The sequence below is a fragment of the Salmo trutta genome, chromosome 31 (assembly GCF_901001165.1).
Source record: "Salmo trutta chromosome 31, fSalTru1.1, whole genome shotgun sequence".
NCBI classification, from domain to species: domain Eukaryota; kingdom Metazoa; phylum Chordata; class Actinopteri; order Salmoniformes; family Salmonidae; genus Salmo; species Salmo trutta.
In genome coordinates this window covers 45,454,347-45,478,217 of record NC_042987.1, presented here as the reverse complement: position 1 = coordinate 45,478,217, position 23,871 = coordinate 45,454,347, and the positions used below count along the sequence as shown (strand labels likewise).

The 23,871-nt window shown below is 49.1% G+C and overlaps 1 protein-coding gene across 3 annotated transcripts; it reads right to left on the bottom strand.

The window, feature by feature from the left end:
• Positions 1-982: 982 nt before the first annotated feature.
• On the bottom strand, positions 983-20,641 carry them6 (thioesterase superfamily member 6). 3 transcript variants are annotated; one of them, XM_029726687.1, is made up of 6 exons: positions 20,553-20,641; positions 20,308-20,400; positions 11,156-11,377; positions 10,555-10,743; positions 3,331-3,421; positions 983-1,898 (listed from the first exon to the last, which is right to left on the bottom strand). In XM_029726687.1, coding segments are annotated over exons 2-6 (633 nt in total). In that variant the 5' UTR covers positions 20,310-20,400; positions 20,553-20,641; the 3' UTR covers positions 983-1,769. The 3 variants fall into 3 exon arrangements, with proteins under 3 accessions (XP_029582547.1, XP_029582549.1, XP_029582548.1); XM_029726689.1 differs by having other exon boundaries at positions 20,562-20,628; XM_029726688.1 differs by having other exon boundaries at positions 20,308-20,604.
• Positions 20,642-23,871: the final 3,230 nt, after the last annotated feature.

Below are 23,871 nucleotides of genomic sequence, written 5' to 3'. Positions count from 1 at the left end.
CTGTATGCTTATGGTTCCCACCATAGTGCAGCACAGCCCCCCTTCAAAACTATACATATTTGGTTAGTAGAGACCCTACTGAGTATTTCCCAGACCACTTTAGCTGAGGCAGGTAGACAGGTTCTATCTACCAGCCAATAAGAATCCCTTATACCGTGTCCTGCATTGCAGTGAAAGGAGTGGGCAGTACTCTGTCAGCACAAGAGACCCATTTCAGTTTTGCAGACACTGAGTAATTCTAATTACATTTATTTGTATTTTATTAACAGTGTATTTCTTTAAATATAGCCTACCCAATAGCTTTCAACATATGAGTATTTGTGTAAACTTTAAAAAAATAAAATAATTCTGGGTTAAATAATACAATAATAAAATACAACATTTCCCATCGACTTTCTGAGGTGGTTGCCATGTTGTGATAAACCGTTACCGTTGTACTGCACTGGAGTGAGAAAAAAATATATCGATATTCCCAAATGTAGGACGTCTTTTCCACAGGGACTCTTATTTTGAAGAGGAATAAAAAAAAACCCTATCAGCATAATATCCTGCTGCTAGCAGAACGGGGATATATGGTGCGCTGACTTCCGAGCCGGTCACCCTGCCCCAAACAACGTCTTCTTCGGGTTTGTTGGCGAACTACACGCTAAATGTATATTCTCGCCACCAACTGGACGGGGGTGAAAAAAAATAAACACTAAAGAAAAGTGAATTATATTACAGGTATGAGAAAATGAACATTAATTTAAACAAAATAATTTAAGAAAATATATTGCCACTCCTTTAGTCAATCTAAACTTCAAATCCCCTGTTGAGGAGTTGAGAAAAGACCCCACTGTCTGCATCAAGAGAATCTTTAAATTCTCCCGATTAGATCTTAAACTATAATACATTTTAACCAGGTTTCTATTCCCTATATTTCACAATAATTTTAAATCATGAGATCTTTATTAAGTAGGCCTATAAACAAACAAACAAAAACTCAAAATCAATAGATTTTTATTTTACAACATAGAAAATATAGACGAATCCATTTGACCTCTTTCCTATACATAAACAATTCCTATATTGAAAGGTCAGTAGTAACAGACCGTTGCCACCCACCACAAGGAGTATCCAGGAGACAGCAGTGGGTCGATGGACAGGTCTGTCCTGTTTTGACTCTAGGCCCAGTCCCACAATGGACCCTACGCCCTAGTACAGATGTGAGATGATTTGTCAGACGCAATCAATATGGAAATGGCTCCAACTCGCCCTTTGATAGGCTTAGGTAGAAGTTTCACCGTATTGCTTATACCAATCAAATTCTCTCAGATCTCCACAAGTGCATATGGCGTAGGGTCCATTTGGGACTGGTCCTAGAAGAGAGAAGGCACCAGTGAAGTCTAAAAAGGCTGTGTTTACACAGGCAGCTCAAATCTGATCTTTTTGACCAATCAGATCAGCTCCGAAAAATATCTGATGTGAAGATATAGGATTGGTCAAAATTAGTGGCAAAAAAAAATCAGAATTGGGCTGCCTGTGTAAATGCAGCCTTAGTCAGCAGGTCGTCAGAGTGGAAGAGATGGGAGCGTCCAGCAGTATGAAGCTGGGGTGTATTCACTAGGAACCAAACAGAACAAACCTACCTACATTTATCTAATATGAACTCTATTTTTTTCAAATGGGAAACGTTTTCCTACAGTTGACACTAATGAATACACCCCAGATCTCTCAGAGAGAGAGAGCCTTCATGTTCCCATATCGTCGACCACAGCATACCAACTCAATCACTTTTCTTTGTCTTCCTGTGCTCCAGTCTTGTCCTCTAGTCCACTCTGGGCTCTCAGGGCCTGGCTGCTGGCTGAGATGAAGCTAATCCAGTGCTGCAGATCCTCAGGGTAGTCGGGACACTCCACCTGAACACACAGAGAGAAGAGGACTGAGTGATGTCAAATGCATCAAAGGCCCACACACACTTTATATTGAAAGAGTTGACTGAATGGGGAAAAAAACAACTTCTCTGGTTGAAAACAACCTGTGGCATCGATACGAGTCAGAAACATGTGTTCTAGTGTCCAAATAGACCAGGAAGTGGAAATAGACCAGGAAGTGGAAATAGACCAGGAAGTGGAAATAGACCCGGAAGTGGAAATAGACCAGGAAGTGGAAATAGACCCGGAAGTGGAAATAGACCCGGAAGTGGAAATAGACCAGGAAGTGGAAATAGACCAGGAAGTGGAAATAGACCAGGAAGTGGAAATAGACCCGGAAGTGGAAATAGACCCGGAAGTGGAAATAGGATCATTTTGGTCATAAAAGTCAGGTCTCGTCCAAAGTGGAGATTTTGCAAGACAGAGAGGAGTGAAAGGTAGACTATGTAAAAGTTTAACCTTGGGTTTATTTCATTCCTTCCCACATGCTCAAAGCTGGTAGCACCAGCTTGGAGCGTAGCTGCAGGCAACCTGATCATAATGCCCAAAACCCGGGTAAGGGATGCACACCGACCGTGGTATGTTGGTTTGACTTTGGATCTTCACATCAGTAAATTACACAATGTTCAATATGTTAAAATTCAATGACTTAAAAAACCTGATAATAACTATGAATTGTAGAAATTCATATACAAGTATTGAAAGCATTTAATGAGAAAACTAAAATAATAATGAAAATAGTGTCCCATTTACATTGTGGAATATACTGACGCTCCCTAACTAACCCCAGAGACAGGCTATCCAAAGTCAAACCGGAGTCAAACCGGCTGAAGATAATTGCAGAAAAAAAGTTGGCTAGCTTGCTAGATAGAGTAGCCTATCTAGACCTGGTTTAAAGTGACAGGCTACTTCCAGACTAGACCCGGTTTAAAGTGACAGGCTACTTCCAGACACGCCTCCAAGTTCTCATTTCCTTATGAGGACAAAAACATACATCAGCCCTCCTTTAAAATTCTGAACTTCTACATCGGTTGCTCGTCCTCCCATCCACTCATTCATCATCCTCCCCTAGGCCACACCCCTCCTTCCCTTCCCCTTCCTCCTCCTCCTCCTCCCCCCTTCCTCCTCCCCTCCCCCCTCTCCTCCCCCCTTCCTCCTCCTCCTCTTCCTCCCCCCTTCCACCCCCTCCTCCTCCTCCCCCTCCTCCTCCCTCCCCTTCCACCCCCTCCTCCTCCTCCGCTCCCCTTCCCCCCCCCCCTTCCTCCTCCTCCTCCCCTTCCTCCTCCTCCCCTTCCTCTTCCACCTCTTCCTCCCCCCTTCCTCCTCCTCCCCCCCTTCCACCTCCTCCTCCTCCTCCTCCCCCCCTTCCTCCTCCTCCCCCCCTTCCTCCTCCTCCCCCCCTTCCTCCTCCTCCTACTTTTCTCTTGCAGAGGAACTGTAGTATCTTGTCAGGACTGCTGCGTACGACGTTCTGTTTACACAACATGACAGCTGCCACCAGACCGTCCCTGGAAATGAAAGAATGATAGACTGATTAACACGGGGGGAAACACGGGGAGTAACACGGGGGGCGTAACGGGGGGCGTAACGGGGGGGCGTAACACGGGGGGGCGTAACACGGGGGCGTAACACGGGGAGCAACACGGGGAGCAACACGGGGAGCAACACGGGGAGCAACACGGGGAGCAACACGGGGAGCAACACATGAAGCCAAAACAGGCTGTAATGCACCGTCGCCTCCCTGCCACACACACACACACACACCGTCGCCTCCCTGCCACACACACACACACCGTCGCCTCCCTGCCACACACACACACACAGTCGCCTCCCTGCCACACACACACCGTCGCCTCCCTGCCACACACACACACACCGTCGCCTCCCTGCCACACACACACACACACACACCGTCGCCTCCCTGCCACACACACACACACCGTCGCCTCCCTGCCACACACACACACACACACACCGTCGCCTCCCTGCCACACACACACACACACACCACACACACACACACACACACACACCGTCGCCTCCCTGCCACACACACCACTGTCGCCTCCCTGCCACACACACACACACACTGTCGCCTCCCTGCCACACACACACACACACACACTGTCGCCTCCCTGCCACACACACACACACTGTCGCCTCCCTGCCACACACACACTGTCGCCTCCCTGCCACACACACACACACTGTCGCCTCCCTGCCACACACACACACACACACACACACACTGTCGCCTCCCTGCCACACACACACACTGTCGCCTCCCTGCCACACACACACACTGTCGTCTCCCTGCCACACACACTGTCGTCTCCCTGCCACACACACTGTCGTCTCCCTGCCACACACACACACACTGTCGTCTCCCTGCCACACACACACACTGTCGTCTCCCTGCCACACACACACACTGTCGTCTCCCTGCCACACACACACACACTGTCGTCTCCCTGCCACACACACACACACTGTCGTCTCCCTGCCACACACACACACACTGTCGTCTCCCTGCCACACACACACACACTGTCGCCTCCCTGCCACACACACACACACACACACACACACTGTCGCCTCCCTGCCACACACACACACACACACTGTCGCCTCCCTGCCACACACACACACACACTGTCGCCTCCCTGCCACACACACACACACACACACACAGTCGCCTCCCTGCCACACACACACACACACAGTCGCCTCCCTGCCACACACACACACACACACACACACACACTGTCGCCTCCCTGCCACACACACACACACACTGTCGCCTCCCTGCCACACACACACACACACACACACAGTCGCCTCCCTGCCACACACACACACACACACAGTCGCCTCCCTGCCACACACACACACACACACACACACACACACACACACACACACACAGTCGCCTCCCTGCCACACACACACACTGTCGTCTCCCTGCCACACACACACACTGTCGTCTCCCTGCCACACACACACACTGTCGTCTCCCTGCCACACACACACACTGTCGTCTCCCTTCCACACACACACACACACACTGTCGTCTCCCTGCCACACACACACACACACTGTCGCCTCCCTGCCACACACACACACACTGTCGCCTCCCTGCCACACACACACACACTGTCGCCTCCCTGCCACACACACACACTGTCGCCTCCCTGCCACACACACACACACACACACACACACACACTGTCGCCTCCCTGCCACACACACACACACACACTGTCGCCTCCCTGCCACACACACACACACACACACACTGTCGCCTCCCTGCCACACACACACACTGTCGCCTTCCTGCCACACACACACACACTGTCGCCTTCCTGCCACACACACACACACACACACACACTGTCGCCTCCCTGCCACACACACACACTGTCGCCTCCCTGCCACACACACACACTGTCGCCACCCTGCCACACACACACACACACACTGTCGCCTCCCTGCCACACACACTGTCGTCTCCCTGCCACACACACTGTCGTCTCCCTGCCACACACACACTGTCGCCTCCCTGCCACACACACTGTCGTCTCCCTGCCACACACACACTGTCGCCTCCCTGCCACACACACTGTCGCCTCCCTGCCACACACACTGTCGCCTCCCTGCCACACACACTGTCGCCTCCCTGCCACACACACACTGTCGTCTCCCTGCCACACACACACTGTCGTCTCCCTGCCACACACACACTGTCGTCTCCCTGCCACACACACACTGTCGCCTCCCTGCCACACACACACTGTCGCCTCCCTGCCACACACACTGTCGCCTCCCTGCCACACACACTGTCGCCTCCCTGCCACACACACTGTCGCCTCCCTGCCACACACACTGTCGCCTCCCTGCCACACACACACTGTCGTCTCCCTGCCACACACACACTGTCGTCTCCCTGCCACACACACACACTGTCGCCACCCTGCCACACACACACACACACACTGTCGCCTCCCTGCCACACACACTGTCGTCTCCCTGCCACACACACACTGTCGCCTCCCTGCCACACACACACTGTCGTCTCCCTGCCACACACACTGTCGCCTCCCTGCCACACACACACTGTCGTCTCCCTGCCACACACACACTGTCGCCTCCCTGCCACACACACTGTCGCCTCCCTGCCACACACACTGTCGCCTCCCTGCCACACACACTGTCGCCTCCCTGCCACACACACACTGTCGTCTCCCTGCCACACACACACTGTCGTCTCCCTGCCACACACACACTGTCGTCTCCCTGCCACACACACACTGTCGCCTCCCTGCCACACACACACTGTCGCCTCCCTGCCACACACACACACTGTCGCCTCCCTGCCACACACACACACACACACACACACACACTGTCGCCTCCCTGCCACACACACACACACACACACTGTCGCCTCCCTGCCACACACACACACACACTGTCGCCTCCCTGCCACACACACACACACACTGTCGCCTCCCTGCCACACACAAACACACACTGTCACCTCCCTGCCACACACACAAACACACACTGTCACCTCCCTGCCACACACACACACACACACACACACACACACTGTCGCCTCCCTGCCACACACACACACTGTCGCCTCCCTGCCACACACACACACACACACACACACACAGTCGCCTCCCTGCCACACACACACACACACACACACACACACACACTGTCGCCTCCCTGCCACACACACACACTGTCGCCTCCCTGCCACACACACACACACACACACACACACACACTGTCGCCTCCCTGCCCCACACACACACACACACTGTCGCCTCCCTGCCACACACACACACACTGTCGCCTCCCTGCCACACACACACACACACACACACACACAAACACTGTCGTCCCCCTGCCACACACACACACTGTCGCCTCCCTGCCACACACACACACACACACACACACACACACACACACACACACACACACACACACACTGTCGCCTCCCTGCCACACACACACACACTGTCGTCTCCCTCCCACACACACTGTCGCCTCCCTGCCACACACACACACACTGTCGCCTCCCTGCCACACACACACACTGTCGCCTCCCTGCCACACACACACACACTGTCGCCTCCCTGCCACACACACACACACACACTGTCGCCTCCCTGCCACACACCACACCACACACACTGTCGCCTCCCTGCCACCACACACACACTGTCGCCTCCCTGCCAACACACACACACTGTCGCCTCCCTGCCACACACACACACACTGTCGCCTCCCTGCCACACACACACACACTGTCGCCTCCCTGCCACACACACACACACTGTCGCCTCCCTGCCACACACACCACACACACTGTCGCCTCCCTGCCACACAAACCACACACTGTCGCCTCCCTGCCACACACACACACACACTGTCGCCTCCCTGCCACACACACACACACACTGTCGCCTCCCTGCCACACACACACACACACACACTGTCGCCTCCCTGCCACACACACACACACACACACAGTCGCCTCCCTGCCACAAACACACACACACACACACACACTGTCGCCTCCCTGCCACACACACACACACACACACTGTCGCCTCCCTGCCACAAACACACACACACACACACACACTGTCGCCTCCCTGCCACACACACACACACACACACACTGTCGCCTCCCTGCCACACACACACACACACACTGTCGCCTCCCTGCCACACACACACACACACACACACACACTGTCGCCTCCCTGCCCACACACACACACACACACACACTGTCGCCTCCCTGCCACACACACACACACACACTGTCGCCTCCCTGCCACACACACACACACACTGTCGCCTCCCTGCCCCACACACACACACACACACACACTGTCGCCTCCCTGCCACACACACACACACACTGTCGCCTCCCCTGCCACACACACACTGTCGCCTCCCTGCCACACACACACACTGTCGCCTCCCTGCCACACACACACACTGTCGCCTCCCTGCCACACACACACACACTGTCGCCTCCCTGCCACACACACACACACACACACTGTCCCCTCCCTGCCACACACACACACTGTCGCCTCCCTGCCACACACACACACACACAGTCGCCTCCCTGCCACACACACACACTGTCGTCTCCCTGCCACACACACACACACACACCTGTCGCCTCCCTGCCACACACACACACACACACACTGTCGCCTCCCTGCCACACACACACACTGTCGCCTCCCTGCCACACACACACACACACACACCTGTCGCCTCCCTGCCACACACACACTGTCGCCTCCCTGCCACACACACACACACACTGTCGTCTCCCTGCCACACACACACACACACTGTCGCCTCCCTGCCCCACACACACACACTGTCGCCTCCCTGCCCCACACACACTGTCGCCTCCCTGCCACACACACACTGACTGTCGCCTCCCTGCCACACACACACTGACTGTCGCCTCCCTGCCACACACACACTGTCGCCTCCCTGCCACACACACACTGTCGCCTCCCTGCCACACACACACTGTCGCCTCCCTGCCACACACACACTGTCGCCTCCCTGCCACACACACACTGTCGCCTCCCTGCCACACACACACTGTCGCCTCCCTGCCACACACACACTGTCGCCTCCCTGCCACACACACACTGTCGCCTCCCTGCCACACACACACTGTCGCCTCCCTGCCACACACACACTGTCGCCTCCCTGCCACACACACTGTCGTCTCCCTGCCACACACACACACACACTGTCGCCTCCCTGCCACACACCCACACACACTGTCGTCTCCCTGCCACACACACACACACTGTCGCCTCCCTGCCACACACACACACACTGTCGCCCTCCCTGCCACACACACACACACTGTCGCCTCCCTGCCACACACAAACACTGTCGCCTCCCTGCCACACACACACTGTCGTCTCCCTGCCACACACACACACACTGTCGTCTCCCTGCCACACACACACACACTGTCGCCTCCCTGCCACACACACTGTCGTCTCCCTGCCACACACACACACACTGTCGCCTCCCTGCCACACACACACACTGTCGCCTCCCTGCCACACACACACTGTCGCCTCCCTGCCACACACACACACTGTCGCCTCCCTGCCACACACACTGTCGTCTCCCTGCCACACACACTGTCGTCTCCCTGCCACACACACTGTCGTCTCCCTGCCACACACACTGTCGTCTCCCTGCCACACACACACACACACACACTGTCGCCTCCCTGCCACACACAAACACTGTCGCCTCCCTGCCACACACACACTGTCGTCTCCCTGCCACACACACACACTGTCGCCTCCCTGCCACACACACACACTGTCGCCTCCCTGCCACACACACACTGTCGCCTCCCTGCCACACACACACTGTCGCCTCCCTGCCACACACACTGTCGTCTCCCTGCCACACACACTGTCGTCTCCCTGCCACACACACACACACACTGTCGCCTCCCTGCCACACACACACTGTCGTCTCCCTGCCACACACACACTGTCGTCTCCCTGCCCCACACTGTTCCATTGAAATCCATAAGGCATTATAATAGCAGACACACACACTGTTCCATTGAAATCCATAAGGCATTATAATAGCAGACACACACACTGTTCCATTGAAATCCATAAGGCATTATAATAGCAGACACACACACTGTTCCATTGAAATCCATAAGGCATTATAATAGCAGACACACACACTGTTCCATTGAAATCCATAAGGCATTATAATAGCAGACACACACACTGTTCCATTGAAATCCATAAGGCATTATAATAGCAGACACACACACTGTTCCATTGAAATCCATAAGGCATATAATAGCAGACACACACACTGTTCCATTGAAATCCATAAGGCATTATAATAGCAGACACACACACTGTTCCATTGAAATCCATAAGGCATTATAATAGCAGACACACACACTGTTCCATTGAAATCCATAAGGCATTATAATAGCAGACACACCACACTGTTCCATTGAAATCCATAAGGCATTATAATAGCAGAACACACACACTGTTCCATTGAAATCCATAAGGCATTATAATAGCAGACACACACACTGTTCCATTGAAATCCATAAGGCATTATAATAGCAGACACACACACTGTTCCATTGAAATCCATAAGGCATTATAATAGCAGACACACACACTGTTGCATTGAATCCATAAGGCATTATAATAGCAGACACACACACTGTTCCATTGAAAATCCATAAGGCATTATAATAGCAGACACACACACTGTTCCATTGAAATCCATAAGGCATTATAATAGCAGACACACACACTGTTCCATTGAAATCCATAAGGCATTATAATAGCAGACACACTGTTCCATTGAAATCCATAAGGCATTATAATAGCAGACACACACTGTTCCATTGAAATCCATAAGGCATTATAATAGCAGACACACACTGTTCCATTGAAATCCATAAGGCATTATAATAGCAGACACACTGTTCCATTGAAATCCATAAGGCATTATAATAGCAGACACACTGTTCCATTGAAATCCATAAGGCATTATAATAGCAGACACACACCTGCAGGAGACGAAACGCTGCTCAAGGTAAAAGGCCTTCTCGTCCCAGACCACAATTCTGGTGCGCAGCTCAAATGCTTCCCCCAGGCACAGGGCCCGGCGCAGGCGGATAGTAGTGGCCCCTACCACCATGGTGGCCCTCAGGGCTCTGCAGGCTTTAAACACCCCGTTACGACTGTACAGGGAGAACCTGAGAGAGGACAACATCATCATCATCATCACCATACACCCTGGAGATGGAGAAGCTGGGGAAATAGAGGACGTCACACACACACACACACACACACACACAATCCTCTAGGGGTTAGGAGCTACTGGGGTAAAGGAATCCTCTAGGGGTTAGGAATCCTCTAGGGGTTAGGAGCTATTGGGGTAAAGGAATCCTCCAGGGGTTAGGAGCTATTGGGGTAAAGGAATCCTCTAGGGGTTAGGAGCTATTGGGGTAAAGGAATCCTCTAGGGGTTAGGAGCTATTGGGGTAAAGGAATCCTCTAGGGGTTAGGAGCTACTGGGGTAAAGGAATCCTCTAGGGGTTAGGAGCTACTGGGGTAAAATAATATGTTAACACTAACAGAGAACTCAGCATCCTGGGACCCATCTAACCTGGCGAAGTCACACTCCCGGAGGAATCTGGCGTTGTTCATGTGTCCCAGGTCGATATCGTGAAGCAGAACGCGTCCCGATACACTCTGTTCCCCCAGGACGTCCCACACCGGCTTCTGGAACCAGGCCCTGACCACCGTGACCGCAGCACGCACAAAGTACCACACATCCAGACTGGAGAACAGCAGCAGCAATACCCCTAACACCCACAGTAACATCTCCCTGGAGAAGAGGGGGAGAGAGGTACTGTTACACTACAGCAATACGGGGGGAGAGAGGTACTGTTACACTACAGCAATACGGGGGAGAGGTACTGTTACACTACAGCAATACGGGGGGAGAGAGGTACTGTTACACTACAGCAATACGGGGGGGAGAGAGGTACTGTTACACTACAGCAATACGGGGGAGAGAGGTAATGTTACACTACAGCAATACGGGGGGAGAGAGGTACTGTTACACTACAGCAATACGGGGGGAGAGAGGTACTGTTACACTACAGCAATACGGGGGAGAGAGAGGTACTGTTACACTACAGCAATACGGGGGAGAGAGAGGTACTGTTACACTACAGCAATACGGGGGGAGAGGTACTGTTACACTACAGCCGTACGGGGGGAGAGGTACTGTTACACTACAGCCATACGGGGGGAGAGGTACTGTTACACTACAGCCATACGGGGGAGAGGTACTGTTACACTACAGCAATACGGGGGAGAGGTACTGTTACACTACAGCAATACGGGGGAGGAGAGGTACTGTTACACTACAGCAATACGGGGGGGAGAGGTACTGTTACACTACAGCAATACGGGGGGAGAGGTACTGTTACACTACAGCAATACGGGGGGAGAGGTACTGTTACACTACAGCAATACGGGGGGAGAGAGGTACTGTTACACTACAGCAATACAGGGGAGAGGTACTGTTACACTACAGCAATACGGGGGAGAGAGGTACTGTTACACTACAGCAATACGGGGGGAGAGAGAGGTACTGTTACACTACAGTAATACGGGGGGAGAGAGAGGTACTGTTACACTACAGCAATACGGGGGGGGAGAGAGGTACTGTTACACTACAGCAATATGGGGGAGAGAGAGGTACTGTTACACTACAGCAATACGGGGGAGAGAGAGGTACTGTTACACTACAGCAATACGGGGGGAGAGAGGTACTGTTACACTACAGCAATACGGGGGGAGAGAGGTACTGTTACACTACAGCAATACGGGGGAGAGAGAGGTACTGTTACACTACAGCAATACGGGGGAGAGAGGTACTGTTACACTACAGCAATACGGGGGAGAGAGGTACTGTTACACTACAGCAATACGGGGGGGGAGAGGTACTGTTACACTACAGCAATACGGGGGGGGGGGAGGTACTGTTACACTACAGCAATACGGGGGGAGAGGTACTGTTACACTACAGCAATACGGGGGGAGAGAGAGGTACTGTTACACTACAGCAATACGGGGGGAGAGAGAGGTACTGTTACACTACAGCAATACGGGGAGAGAGAGAGGTACTGTTACACTACAGCAATACGGGGGGAGAGAGTTACTGTTACACTACAGCAATACGGGGGGAGAGAGGTACTGTTACACTACAGCAATACGGGGGGAGAGAGGTACTGTTACACTACAGCAATAAGGGGGGAGAGAAGTACTGTTACACTACAGCAATACGGGGGAGAGGTACTGTTACACTACAGCAATACGAGGGGGAGAGGTACTGTTACACTACAGCAATACGGGGGGAGAGAGGTACTGTTACACTACAGCAATACGGGGGAGAGGTACTGTTACACTACAGCAATACGGGGGAGAGGTACTGTTACACTACAGCAATACGGGGGAGAGAGAGGTACTGTTACACTACAGCAATACGGGGGAGAGAGAGGTACTGTTACACTACAGCAATACGGGGGAGAGAGAGGTACTGTTACACTACAGCAATACGGGGGGAGAGAGGTACTGTTACACTACAGCAATACGGGGGAGAGAGAGGTACTGTTACACTACAGCAATACGGGGGAGAGGTACTGTTACACTACAGCAATACGGGGGGAGAGGTACTGTTACACTACAGCAATACGGGGGAGAGAGGTACTGTTACACTACAGCAATACGGGGGGGTTACCAAACGGGGGGAGAGAGGTACTGTTACACTACAGCAATACGGGGGGAGAGAGGTACTGTTACACTACAGCAATACGGGGGAGAGAGGTACTGTTACACTACAGCAATACGGGGAGGAGAGAGGTACTGTTACACTACAGCAAATACGGGGGAGAGAGAGGTACTGTTTACACTACCGCAATACGGGGGGAGAGAGGTACTGTTACACTACAGCAATACGGGGGAGAGAGAGGTACTGTTACACTACAGCAATACGGGGGAGAGGTACTGTTACACTACAGCAATACGGGGGAGAGGTACTGTTACACTACAGCAATACGGGGGAGAGAGAGGTACTGTTACACTACAGCAATACGGGGGGAGAGAGGTACTGTTACACTACAGCAATACGGGGGAGAGAGGTACTGTTACACTACAGCAATACGGGGGGAGAGAGGTACTGTTACACTACAGCAATACGGGGGAGAGAGAGGTACTGTTACACTACAGCAATACGGGGGGAGAGGTACTGTTACACTACAGCAATACGGGGGGGAGGGAGAGGTACTGTTACACTACAGCAATACGGGGGGGAGAGAGAGGTACTGTTACACTACAGCAATACGGGGGGGAGAGAGGTACTGTTACACTACAGCAATACGGGGGGGAGAGAGGTACTGTTACACTACAGCAATACGGGGGGGAGAGGTACTGTACACTACAGCAATACGGGGGGAGAGGTACTGTTACACTACAGCAATACGGGGGAGAGGTACTGTTACACTACAGCAATACGGGGGAGAGAGAGGTACTGTTACACTACAGCAATACGGGGGGAGAGGTACTGTGTACACTACAGCAATACGGGGGAGAGAGAGGTACTGTTACACTACAGCAATACGGGGGGAGAGAGAGGTACTGTTACACTACAGCAATACGGGGGGAGAGAGAGGTACTGTTACACTACAGCAATACGGGGGAGAGAGAGGTACTGTTACACTACAGCAATACGGGGGAGAGAGGTACTGTTACACTACAGCAATACGGGGGGAGAGAGGTACTGTTACACTACAGCAATACGGGGGGAGAGAGGTACTGTTACACTACAGCAATACGGGGGGAGAGAGGGTACTGTTACACCTACAGCAATACGGGGGGGAGAGAGAGGTACTGTTACAACTACAGCAATACGGGGGGAGAGAGGTACTGTTACCACTACAGCAATACGGGGGGAGAGAGGTACTGTTACATACAGCAATACGGGGGAGAGAGAGGTACTGTTACACTACAGCAATACGGGGAGAGGAGAGGTACTGTTACACTACAGCAATACGGGGGGAAGAGGGTACTGTTACACTACAGCAATACGGGGGAGAGAGAGGTACTGTACACTACAGCAATACGGGGGAGAGGTACTGTTACACTACAGCAATACGGGGGGAGAGGTACTGTTACACTACAGCAATACGGGGGGAGAGGTACTGTTACACTACAGCAATACGGGGGGGAGAGAGGTACTGTTACACTACAGCAATACGGGGGGGAGAGAGATACTGTTACACTACAGCAATACGGGGAGAGAGGTACTGTTACACTACAGCAATACGGGGGAGAGAGAGGTACTGTTACACTACAGCAATACGGGGGAGAGAGAGGTACTGTTACACTACAGCAATACGGGGGAGAGAGAGGTACTGTTACACTACAGCAATACGGGGGAGAGAGAGGTACTGTTACACTACAGCAATACGGGGGAGAGAGAGGTACTGTTACACTACAGCAATACGGGGAGAGAGAGGTACTGTTACACTACAGAGAGAGAGAGAAAAACACAGAAACAGAGAGAGAGAGACAGAGAGAGACACAGAGAGAGAGACCCAGAGACCCAGAGACACAGAGACACAGAGACACAGAGAGAGAAAAAGAGAGACAGACAGAGACAGACAAACACAGAGACAGACAGAGACAGACACAGAGACAGACAGAGACAGACAGAGACAGACAGAGAGACACAGAGAGACACAGAGAGACACAGAGAGACACAGAGAGAGAGAAAAAGAGAGAGAGCGAAAGAGAGAGAAATAGTTTCAGCAGGGTCACCAGGGTTTAGACAACTACACCAACAGGCCTGGCTGCCTTCACTACACATCAGCTATGTGGGGATTTGAAATAAATAAGAACAGGTTTAGCTTGAAAGGTGGTTTGGAGAAACCTGGTAGGTGAGAATGATTCATGGTTAGTATGTACACCTATCGCCCCACAAGTTGGACGGGATACTGTACACGTACCGTGCTGAGGTCTGGAAAACGAGCCGATACAGATTCAGCTAAAGATTCAGCTAAAGATATACTAAAATATCACAGTTTAGCCTTTTACTGACAGCATATGGATTACATTTACATCATTTAGCAGACGCTCTTATCCAGAGCGACTTACAAATTGGTGCATTCACCTTATGATATCCAGTGGAACAACCACTTTACAATAGTACATCTAAATCTTTTAAGGGGGGGGGGGGGGGGGTTAGAAGGATTACTTAATCCTATCCCAGGTATTCCTTAAAGAGGTGGGGTTTCAGGTGTCTCCTGAAGGTGGTGATTGACTCCGCTGTCCTGGCGTCGTGAGGGAGCTTGTTCCACCATCGGGATTCAGCAAATCATTTCTCCTAGTTTAGATTAGCTCTCAAGAACCCGAGTGGGGTATACCCAGCTTACAGTCGGCCCAGTTCTCAGCTGATGGTACTGATCACAGCTTGTAGTAGTGTAAAGTACTTAGAGAAAGTACTTACTTTCAAGTATTTTTTACTGAAGTATTTTTTTGGGGGTATCTGTACTTTACTATTTATATTTTTTGCCAACTTTTCCTTTTACTTCACTACATTCCTAAAGAAAATAATGTACTTTTAACTCCATGCACTTTCCCCTCACACCCAAAAGTTACGTTTTGAATGTTTAGCAGGACAGGAAAATGGTCCAATTCACACACTTATCAAGATAACATCCCTGGTCATCCCTACCGCCTCTGATCTGGAGGACTCACTAAACAGAGAACATCCCTGGTCATCCCTACTGCCTCTGATCTGGAGGACTCACTAAACAGAGAACATCCCTGGTCATCCCTACTGCCTCTGATCTGGAGGACTCACTAAACAGAGAACATCCCTGGTCGTCCCTACTGCCTCTGATCTGGAGGATTCACTAAACAGAGAACATCCCTGGTCGTCCCTACTGCCTCTGATCTGGAGGACTCACTAAACAGAGAACATCCCTGGTCCTCCATACTGCCTCTGATCTGGAGGACTCACTAAACAGAGAACATCCCTGGTCATCCCTACTGCCTCTGATCTGGAGGACTCACTAAACAGTGTGAGTGTTGGAGCATGGCCCTGGCTATCCATAAAAAAAAAAATTCAAAAAATAAAACAACATTCGAAATGATTTATACTTTACTTTTGATACGTAAGTATATTAAAAACCAGATACTTTTAGACTTTTACTTAAGTAGTATTTTACTGTGTTACTTCACTTGAGTCATTTTCTATTAAAAGGTATCTTTCCTTTGCTTCTACACCTGCATTGCTTGCTGTTTGGGGGTTTTAGGCTGGGTTTCTGTACAGCACTGAGACATCAGCTGATGTAAGAAGGGCTATATAAATACATTTGATTTGATTTGATCTTTCCTTTCACTCCAGTGTGATAAATTGGGTACTTTTTCCAACGCTTCTCCGTCGTGAACTACAATCCCAACGTTCTTCTTAATGCCCAAACTCTGTCTAAACGCAGATACGCAACACATGATACCGTTTTGGAAACATCTGGAATGTTCATATAAGCAACAAATAACTGTTTGTCAATATTACTGTGAACAGTTCAGCAAAGTTGCACCTGGTTGTCACTGGCAATGCAATTTCTCTGGACCCCCGTCCCCCCGCCGCCTCGCCCCGTCCCCCCCCGTCCCCCGTCATTTTCTCATGTTAAGCCTAACACAACGAGGCTATGCACCATGTCGCAATGCTGCCATTTTTAGACTGCTGGCAAGAATGGTATTACTTGTTCCTGTAATTAAAAGATAGAAATTCAAACATTGCAGATTGTAAAATACTTTTTAACGCAACATACTGATCAGCTACCAATAGATCGTTTTCAATACATCATCTAGCTGAACCTGCGTTACAGTAGCCGTCCTCATGTTTTCTCTCCAGCGTGGATAGAAAGTTGTTGTGCGCAAAACCAGTCTATTAATGCTAAATAATACAGCCAGTCCACCTTCAACACACTAACTGACTAGGGATTGTTTTATTATGCAGTATATTATCTATAACTATATACGATATTTAGCTTCTATTTATAAACCTTTATTAAAAATTACACATCAAGTAGCCTAACAATAAGGAAAAGGTCACTGGAGGTTAAACTCAGCAGGTTGTCTGGCTAATAATCTACACAAATGGGCTGTAATATTCAAGGTAAATCAAATCCAACTTGAGACTCCCCTGAAGTCTTTCTTTGTATGTTCATATTTTCACCGCTGCCTGTAGATCCAGGTTGCGTTGCCCAACTCTTCTTTACTGAGTATTTCCAATCCAGACAGTCCTTCCTGAGACAATGCGCATTACATGTCCGCTGCTCTGCACACAATGCATTGTGGGATGCACCCCTGTAAACGCAATGCATTGTGGGATGCACCCCTGTAAACGTCATTAACCTAATGACGCTCGAATGGAGAAGGACCGTCTCATTTCCATCGATGTTCACTCTCTTCACCGACTCTCCTAGACAAACTTTGACCTTTTTCAAAAAGGAGGACGAGAGAGAACGCAGGAGGTGAGCAGATCCAGTTGATGAAAGGCCCGTCTTCTTCAGTCCGGCCAGAGTCCATCAAAAGAACAGAAAGTTACCAAAAACCACAGAATAAAATTCTAAATGTGTTTTTAGACAATGAGTTTTACGCGATAGCTAGCAACTTTTGACCAATTCCTATAAGTGAGTACTATTTTAATAGTATGTTAAAGGGATACGTCGGGAGTTTGGCCATGAGGCCCTTTATCTACTACCCCAGAGTCAGATGAACTTGTGGAGACCATTTTTTATGTCTCTGTGTATAAAAGAAGTTAGAAGAAGTTTCGCGAGCCATTGTATCCGAGTTCATCTGACTCTGGGGGAAGTAGATAAAGGGCTTCATGGCCAAAATACCAACGTATCCCTTTAATAGATAATACACATTAGCTGTTAAGCCAATTATACTTCAGAACTTTTGCCTCCCTTTTTAGTTTCTTGTAATGGCAGTGAAATGTGTTTATTATAATTATTAGGTTCAGGTGACGAGCTACAGTGTTGCTTAGCTTTTAGCTAGCTGCTCTGTAAACTAGCTTGACTTGCTAGACAGTTAAAGAAACAAGTTGAGGGAAAAGTAACTCAACATATTTATTATCAACTGAAACAATATGGTTTTTCATGTCTTGAATTTAAAGGTTATATTTTACAATCTCCCAAAATGAAATGTTATCTAACAGAAAACAGCTTTGTGAATAGACTAGTATATACCTAGCTCTTGATCATGGCTCTCAGTTCCATTATATTACACGAGTCATTCACAACGAAGGCGTCTTCTGTACCGGGGCGTTTTGTTCAGAGCCGCGCCGCTTGGTCGGAACATTAACATGCATCGCTTACGGTACGGTTTTGGAATCATAAGGACCTCATCTTTCATTAAAAAAAAAAAAACCTTTATATGGGGCGGCAGCGTAGCCTAGTGGTTAGTGTTGGACTAGTAACCAAAAGGTTGCTAGATCGAATCCCTGAGCTGACAAGGTAAAAATCTGTCGTTCTTCTGCTGAACAAGACAGTTAACCCACTGTTCCTAGGCCGTCATTGTAGATAAGAATTTGTTCTTAACTGACTTGCCGAGTTAAATAAAGGTTAAATATGGTTAGGGTTCCAACATGGCCATATCTCCATATAAAAGCGTGTTTATGGAAGACAGAGTGGACTACCGATGCCAACTAGCTACCTGCATCTCCTAACACCTGCGTAAACAGAAGATGATGCCACAGAAAAATACTGTTGTCTCCTACAGCACTAAAACCGGTGTATTTTTGTGAAATTATTTTGATGTGATAAGAAAGTAAAAAGGGATTTTTGCTTCTAGAACTGTACCGTTTCGGATGTAGTATTTGGCTGTTTCGGCTTCCAGAGCCAATTGTCTTTTAAACAGAACATATATAAGGTTAACTAGCTAAGGTCCTTGGACTATACGGAGTATCGTTAAGCTCCTGTAGTCCAGTATCGGGCCTAATACAGTGGTTCTCAACTGGTTTTGCCTTGGACCCAAATTGAACCAGGGGGAGGCGATCCATTTTTGGGGGGTGGGGGGGGGGGGTCAAAATGCAATGTGGAAAGTTAGATTGATAGTAAATGTACCAATTACATGACAAGGGAACAACAATCCCACCTTTTCCATTGTCAATAATTCAGTTTTGCCCATATACTTGAATGTTAAGTTCACTGGTTTGAGACCACAAAAATCAACCACATCCGCTAAATAGTGCTGCTAATAACTGTTGAAAATACTGACTGAAGAAAAATAGTTCAGAGGTTAAATTTAAAAAAAAGTTGAATAATTTCTACACAATTTCTACCTGGTTTTAGTCATTCAGACTATTGTCTTGGCCATTCACCCTTAATAATGGCACACAATCCATGTCTCAAGGCTTAAAAATCCTTCTTTAACCTGCCTCCTCCCCTTCATCTACACTGATTGAAGTGGATTTAACAAGTAACATCAATAAGGGATCATAACTTTCACCTGGATTCACCTGGTCATAGAAAGAGCAGGTGTTCCTAATGTTTTGTCCACTCAGTTTGTATTTAAATAGGGGGGAATGTAGATTAGCCTCCCCACAGTAGAGATGTTATAGTCTTCACAATCTGAATTAGATATTAACACATTTTTAAGCAAACTTTGAAATGACATGAACTCAGAGTGGACAGCGCAGATCAACGTTCAAGTTAAAGTTGTAACAAAACTTACATGACTGTTTGGATCAGAAACCTGTTGTCCGAAATCAGCACTGCGCGTTCAACTTCTGAACCTGAAACTCTGGGCTGCAGTTCTGCTGCGAAACTATTACAGAAATAGATATGAAGAGCAGATATTTATCAAATAAATCTGTGTAGCAGTCACTCTCCCTCGAGAAACAAACCAGTCTCGTATGAAATTCACACCTTCCCAAGTCAAGTAAAAACCTATTCTAAGTTATAAAATAGTGGTGTTACATTTGATACCGAAGCTCCGAGGTATGCGTTGAAATCACGAAGCAGCATTCCTCCTCCTCCTTCTTCCGTGGGGTTTATCAGAGGTTGGCATCCAACGTTATGGTGCATTACCGCCACCTACTGGAGTGGAGGCCAGAGACAGGCAGAAACTAAATCCTACCTGCCAGCCTCGGTGCTCTTAAAAAAATATAAAATATTTGCCACTAAATTTAATGACGTTCTACTCCACATATTCTTTAAACTAATTTCCTGTATCCTCTTCTCCCTCATACTAGATCTCAGCCTCTCTCTTTCCCTCCAATAATGTCCACACTGTATCAATACAAGGTCCACTGTCTCTGTTTCCTGCCAATACTCACATCTTCTTGTTGGATGCTTTCATTTCACATGTAAGGTCTTATTCAACTGGCTGTGTCCCACCCTTCATCTTGTAAATATAGCCTCCTCTCTTCTGTCCCTTCCTGCCGTTCTCCCCTCCCCAACTTCCTCTGTACTTGAAATAAATGCCTGCCTTTAGTATCTCTATTCCACTGTTCCTGACATTTCTCCATCATCACTGTCCATATCAGGCTTTTTGCCTCTGCTTTGCTCATTGAAATGACCACATCAAAATCCCCCACTACTTAGTGCTTGTTTAGCCAGTACATCAACTGCCTCGTTCCCCTCCACTCCTACATGAGCTGGGACCCATGTAAATATTATCTGTATAACCATTTGTTTACTCCTGCCATGGCTTTGTAGCACCTCATAAAGCAGGTCTTGTCTGATATGTGATATAAAGGACAGGAGACTCCTTAACACTACACATGGTCTGTAATACGTTTCCTGACTTCCACCCCACATTCCTGCACTATAAATGCTGACCCAGTACATCCTGTCCTTGGATCTTATGAACCATCTGTGTAAATGGCCACAACATCCTGATACACAGTATCCAGACGTCTCTTAAACCAATCAGATGGATCAACACCCTCCCTGTCTTTCTGTAGTCTCTCCAATCAGATGGATCAACACCCTCCCTGTCTTTCTGTAGTCTCTCCAATCAGATGGATCAACACCCTCCCTGTCTTTCTGTAGTCTCTCCAGAAGGATCAATACCCTCCCTGTCTTTCTGTAGTCTCTCCAATCAGATGGATCAACACCCTTCCTATCTTTCTGTAGTCTCTCCAGATGGATCAACACCCTCCCTATCTTTCTGTAGTCTCTCCAATCAGATGGATCAACACCTCCCTGTCTTTCTGTAGTCTCTCCAATCAGATGGATCAACACCCTCCCTGTCTTTCTGTAGTCTCTCCAGATGGATCAACACCCTCCCTGTCTTTCTGTAGACTCTCCAATCAGATGAATCAACACCCTCCCAATCTTTCTGTAGTCTCTCCAGATGGATCAACACCCTCCTTATCTTTCTGTAGTCTCTCCAGATGGATCAACACCCTCCCTGTCTTTCTGTAGTCCAATCAGATGGATCAACACCCTCCCTGTCTATCTGTAGTCTCTCCAGATGGATCAACACCCTCCCTGTCTTTCTGTAGTCTGTCCAGATGGATCAACACCCTCCCTGTCTTTCTGTAGTCTCTCCAATCAGATGGATCAACACCCTCCCTGTCTTTCTGTAGTCTCTCCAATCAGATGGATCAACACCCTCCCTGTCTTTCTGTAGTCTCTCCAGATGGATCAACACCCTCCCTGTCTTTCTGTAGTCTCTCCAATCAGATGGATCAACACCCTCCCTGTCTTTCTGTAGTCTCTCCAGATGGATCAACACTCTCCCTGTCTTTCTGTAGTCTGTCCAGATGGATAAACACCCTCCCTGTCTTTCTGTAGTCTCTCCAGATGGATCAACACCCTCCCTGTCTTTCTGTAGTCTCTCCAATCAGATGGATCATCACCCTCCCTGTCTTTCTGTAGTGCAATCAGATGGATCAACACCCTCCCTGTCTTTCTGTAGTCTCTCCAATCAGATGGATCAACACCCTCCATGTCTTTCTGTAGTCTCTCCAGATGGATCAACACCCTCCCTGTCTTTCTGTAGTCTCTCCAGATGGATCAACACCCTCCCTGTCTTTCTGTAGTCTCTCCAGATGGATCAACACCCTCCCTGTCTTTCTGTAGTCTCTCCAATCAGATGGATCAACACCCTCCCTATCTTTCTGTAGTCTCTCCAGATGGATCAACACCCTCCTGTCTTTCTGTAGTCTGTCCAATCAGATGGATCAACACCCTCCCTGTCTTTCTGTAGTCCAATCAGATGGATCATCACCTTCCCTGTCTTTCTGTAGTCTCTCCAGATGGATCAACACCCTCCCTATCTTTCTGTAGTCTCTCCAGGTGGATCAACACCCTCCCTATCTTTCTGTAGTCTCTCAAATCAGATTGATCAACACCCTCCCTGTCTTTCTGTAGTCTCTCCAATCAGATGGATCAACACCCTCCCTGTCTTTCTGTAGTCTCTCCAGATGGATTAACACACTCCCTGTCTTTCTGTAGTCTCTCCAGATGGATCAATACCCTCCCTGTCTTTCTGTAGTCTCTCCAGATGGATCATCACCCTCCCTGTCTTTCTGTAGTCTCTCCAATCAGATGGATCAACACTCTCCCTATCTTTCTGTAGTCCAATCAGATGGATCAACACCCTCCCTGTCTTTCTGTAGTCTGTCCAGCTGGATCAACACCCTCCCTATCTTTCTGTAGTCTCTCCAAGCATATGGATCAACACCCTCCCTGTCTTTCTGTAGTCTCTCCAATCAGATGGATCAACACCCTGCCTGTCTTTCTGTAGTCTCTCCAGATGGATCAACACCCTCCCTATCTTTCTGTAGTCCAATCAGATGGATCAACACCCTCCCTATCTTTCAGTAGTCTCTCCAATCAGATGGATCAACACCCTCCCTATCTTTCCCTAGTCTCTCCAATCAGATGGATCTACACCCTCCCTATCTTTCCCTAGTCTCTCCAATCAGATGGATCAACACCCTCCCTGTATTTCTGTAGTCTCTCCAGATGGATCAACACCCTCCCTGTCTTTCTGTAGTCTCTCCAGATGGATCAACACCCTCCCTGTCTTTCTGTAGTCTCTCCAATCAGATGGATCAACACCCTCCCTGTCTTTCTGTAGTCTTTCCAGATGGATCAACACTCTCCCTGTCTTTCTGTAGTCTGTCCAGATGGATAAACACCCCCCCTGTCTTTCTGTAGTCTCTCCTGATGGATCAACACCCTCCCTGTCTTTCTGTAGTCTCTCCAATCAGATGGATCATCACCCTCCCTGTCTTTCTGTACTGCAATCAGATGGATCAACACCCTCCCTGTCTTTCTGTAG

Coding starts and splice junctions, on each gene's coding strand:
- them6 (XM_029726687.1), bottom strand. Junction 3,422..10,554: donor CAGCGTTTCGTCTCCTGCAG/GTGTGTGTCTGC, acceptor TTTCATTTCCAG/GGACGGTCTGGTGGCAGCTG. Junction 1,899..3,330: donor AGTTCCTCTGCAAGAGAAAA/GTAGGAGGAGGA, acceptor CTGTGTGTTCAG/GTGGAGTGTCCCGACTACCC.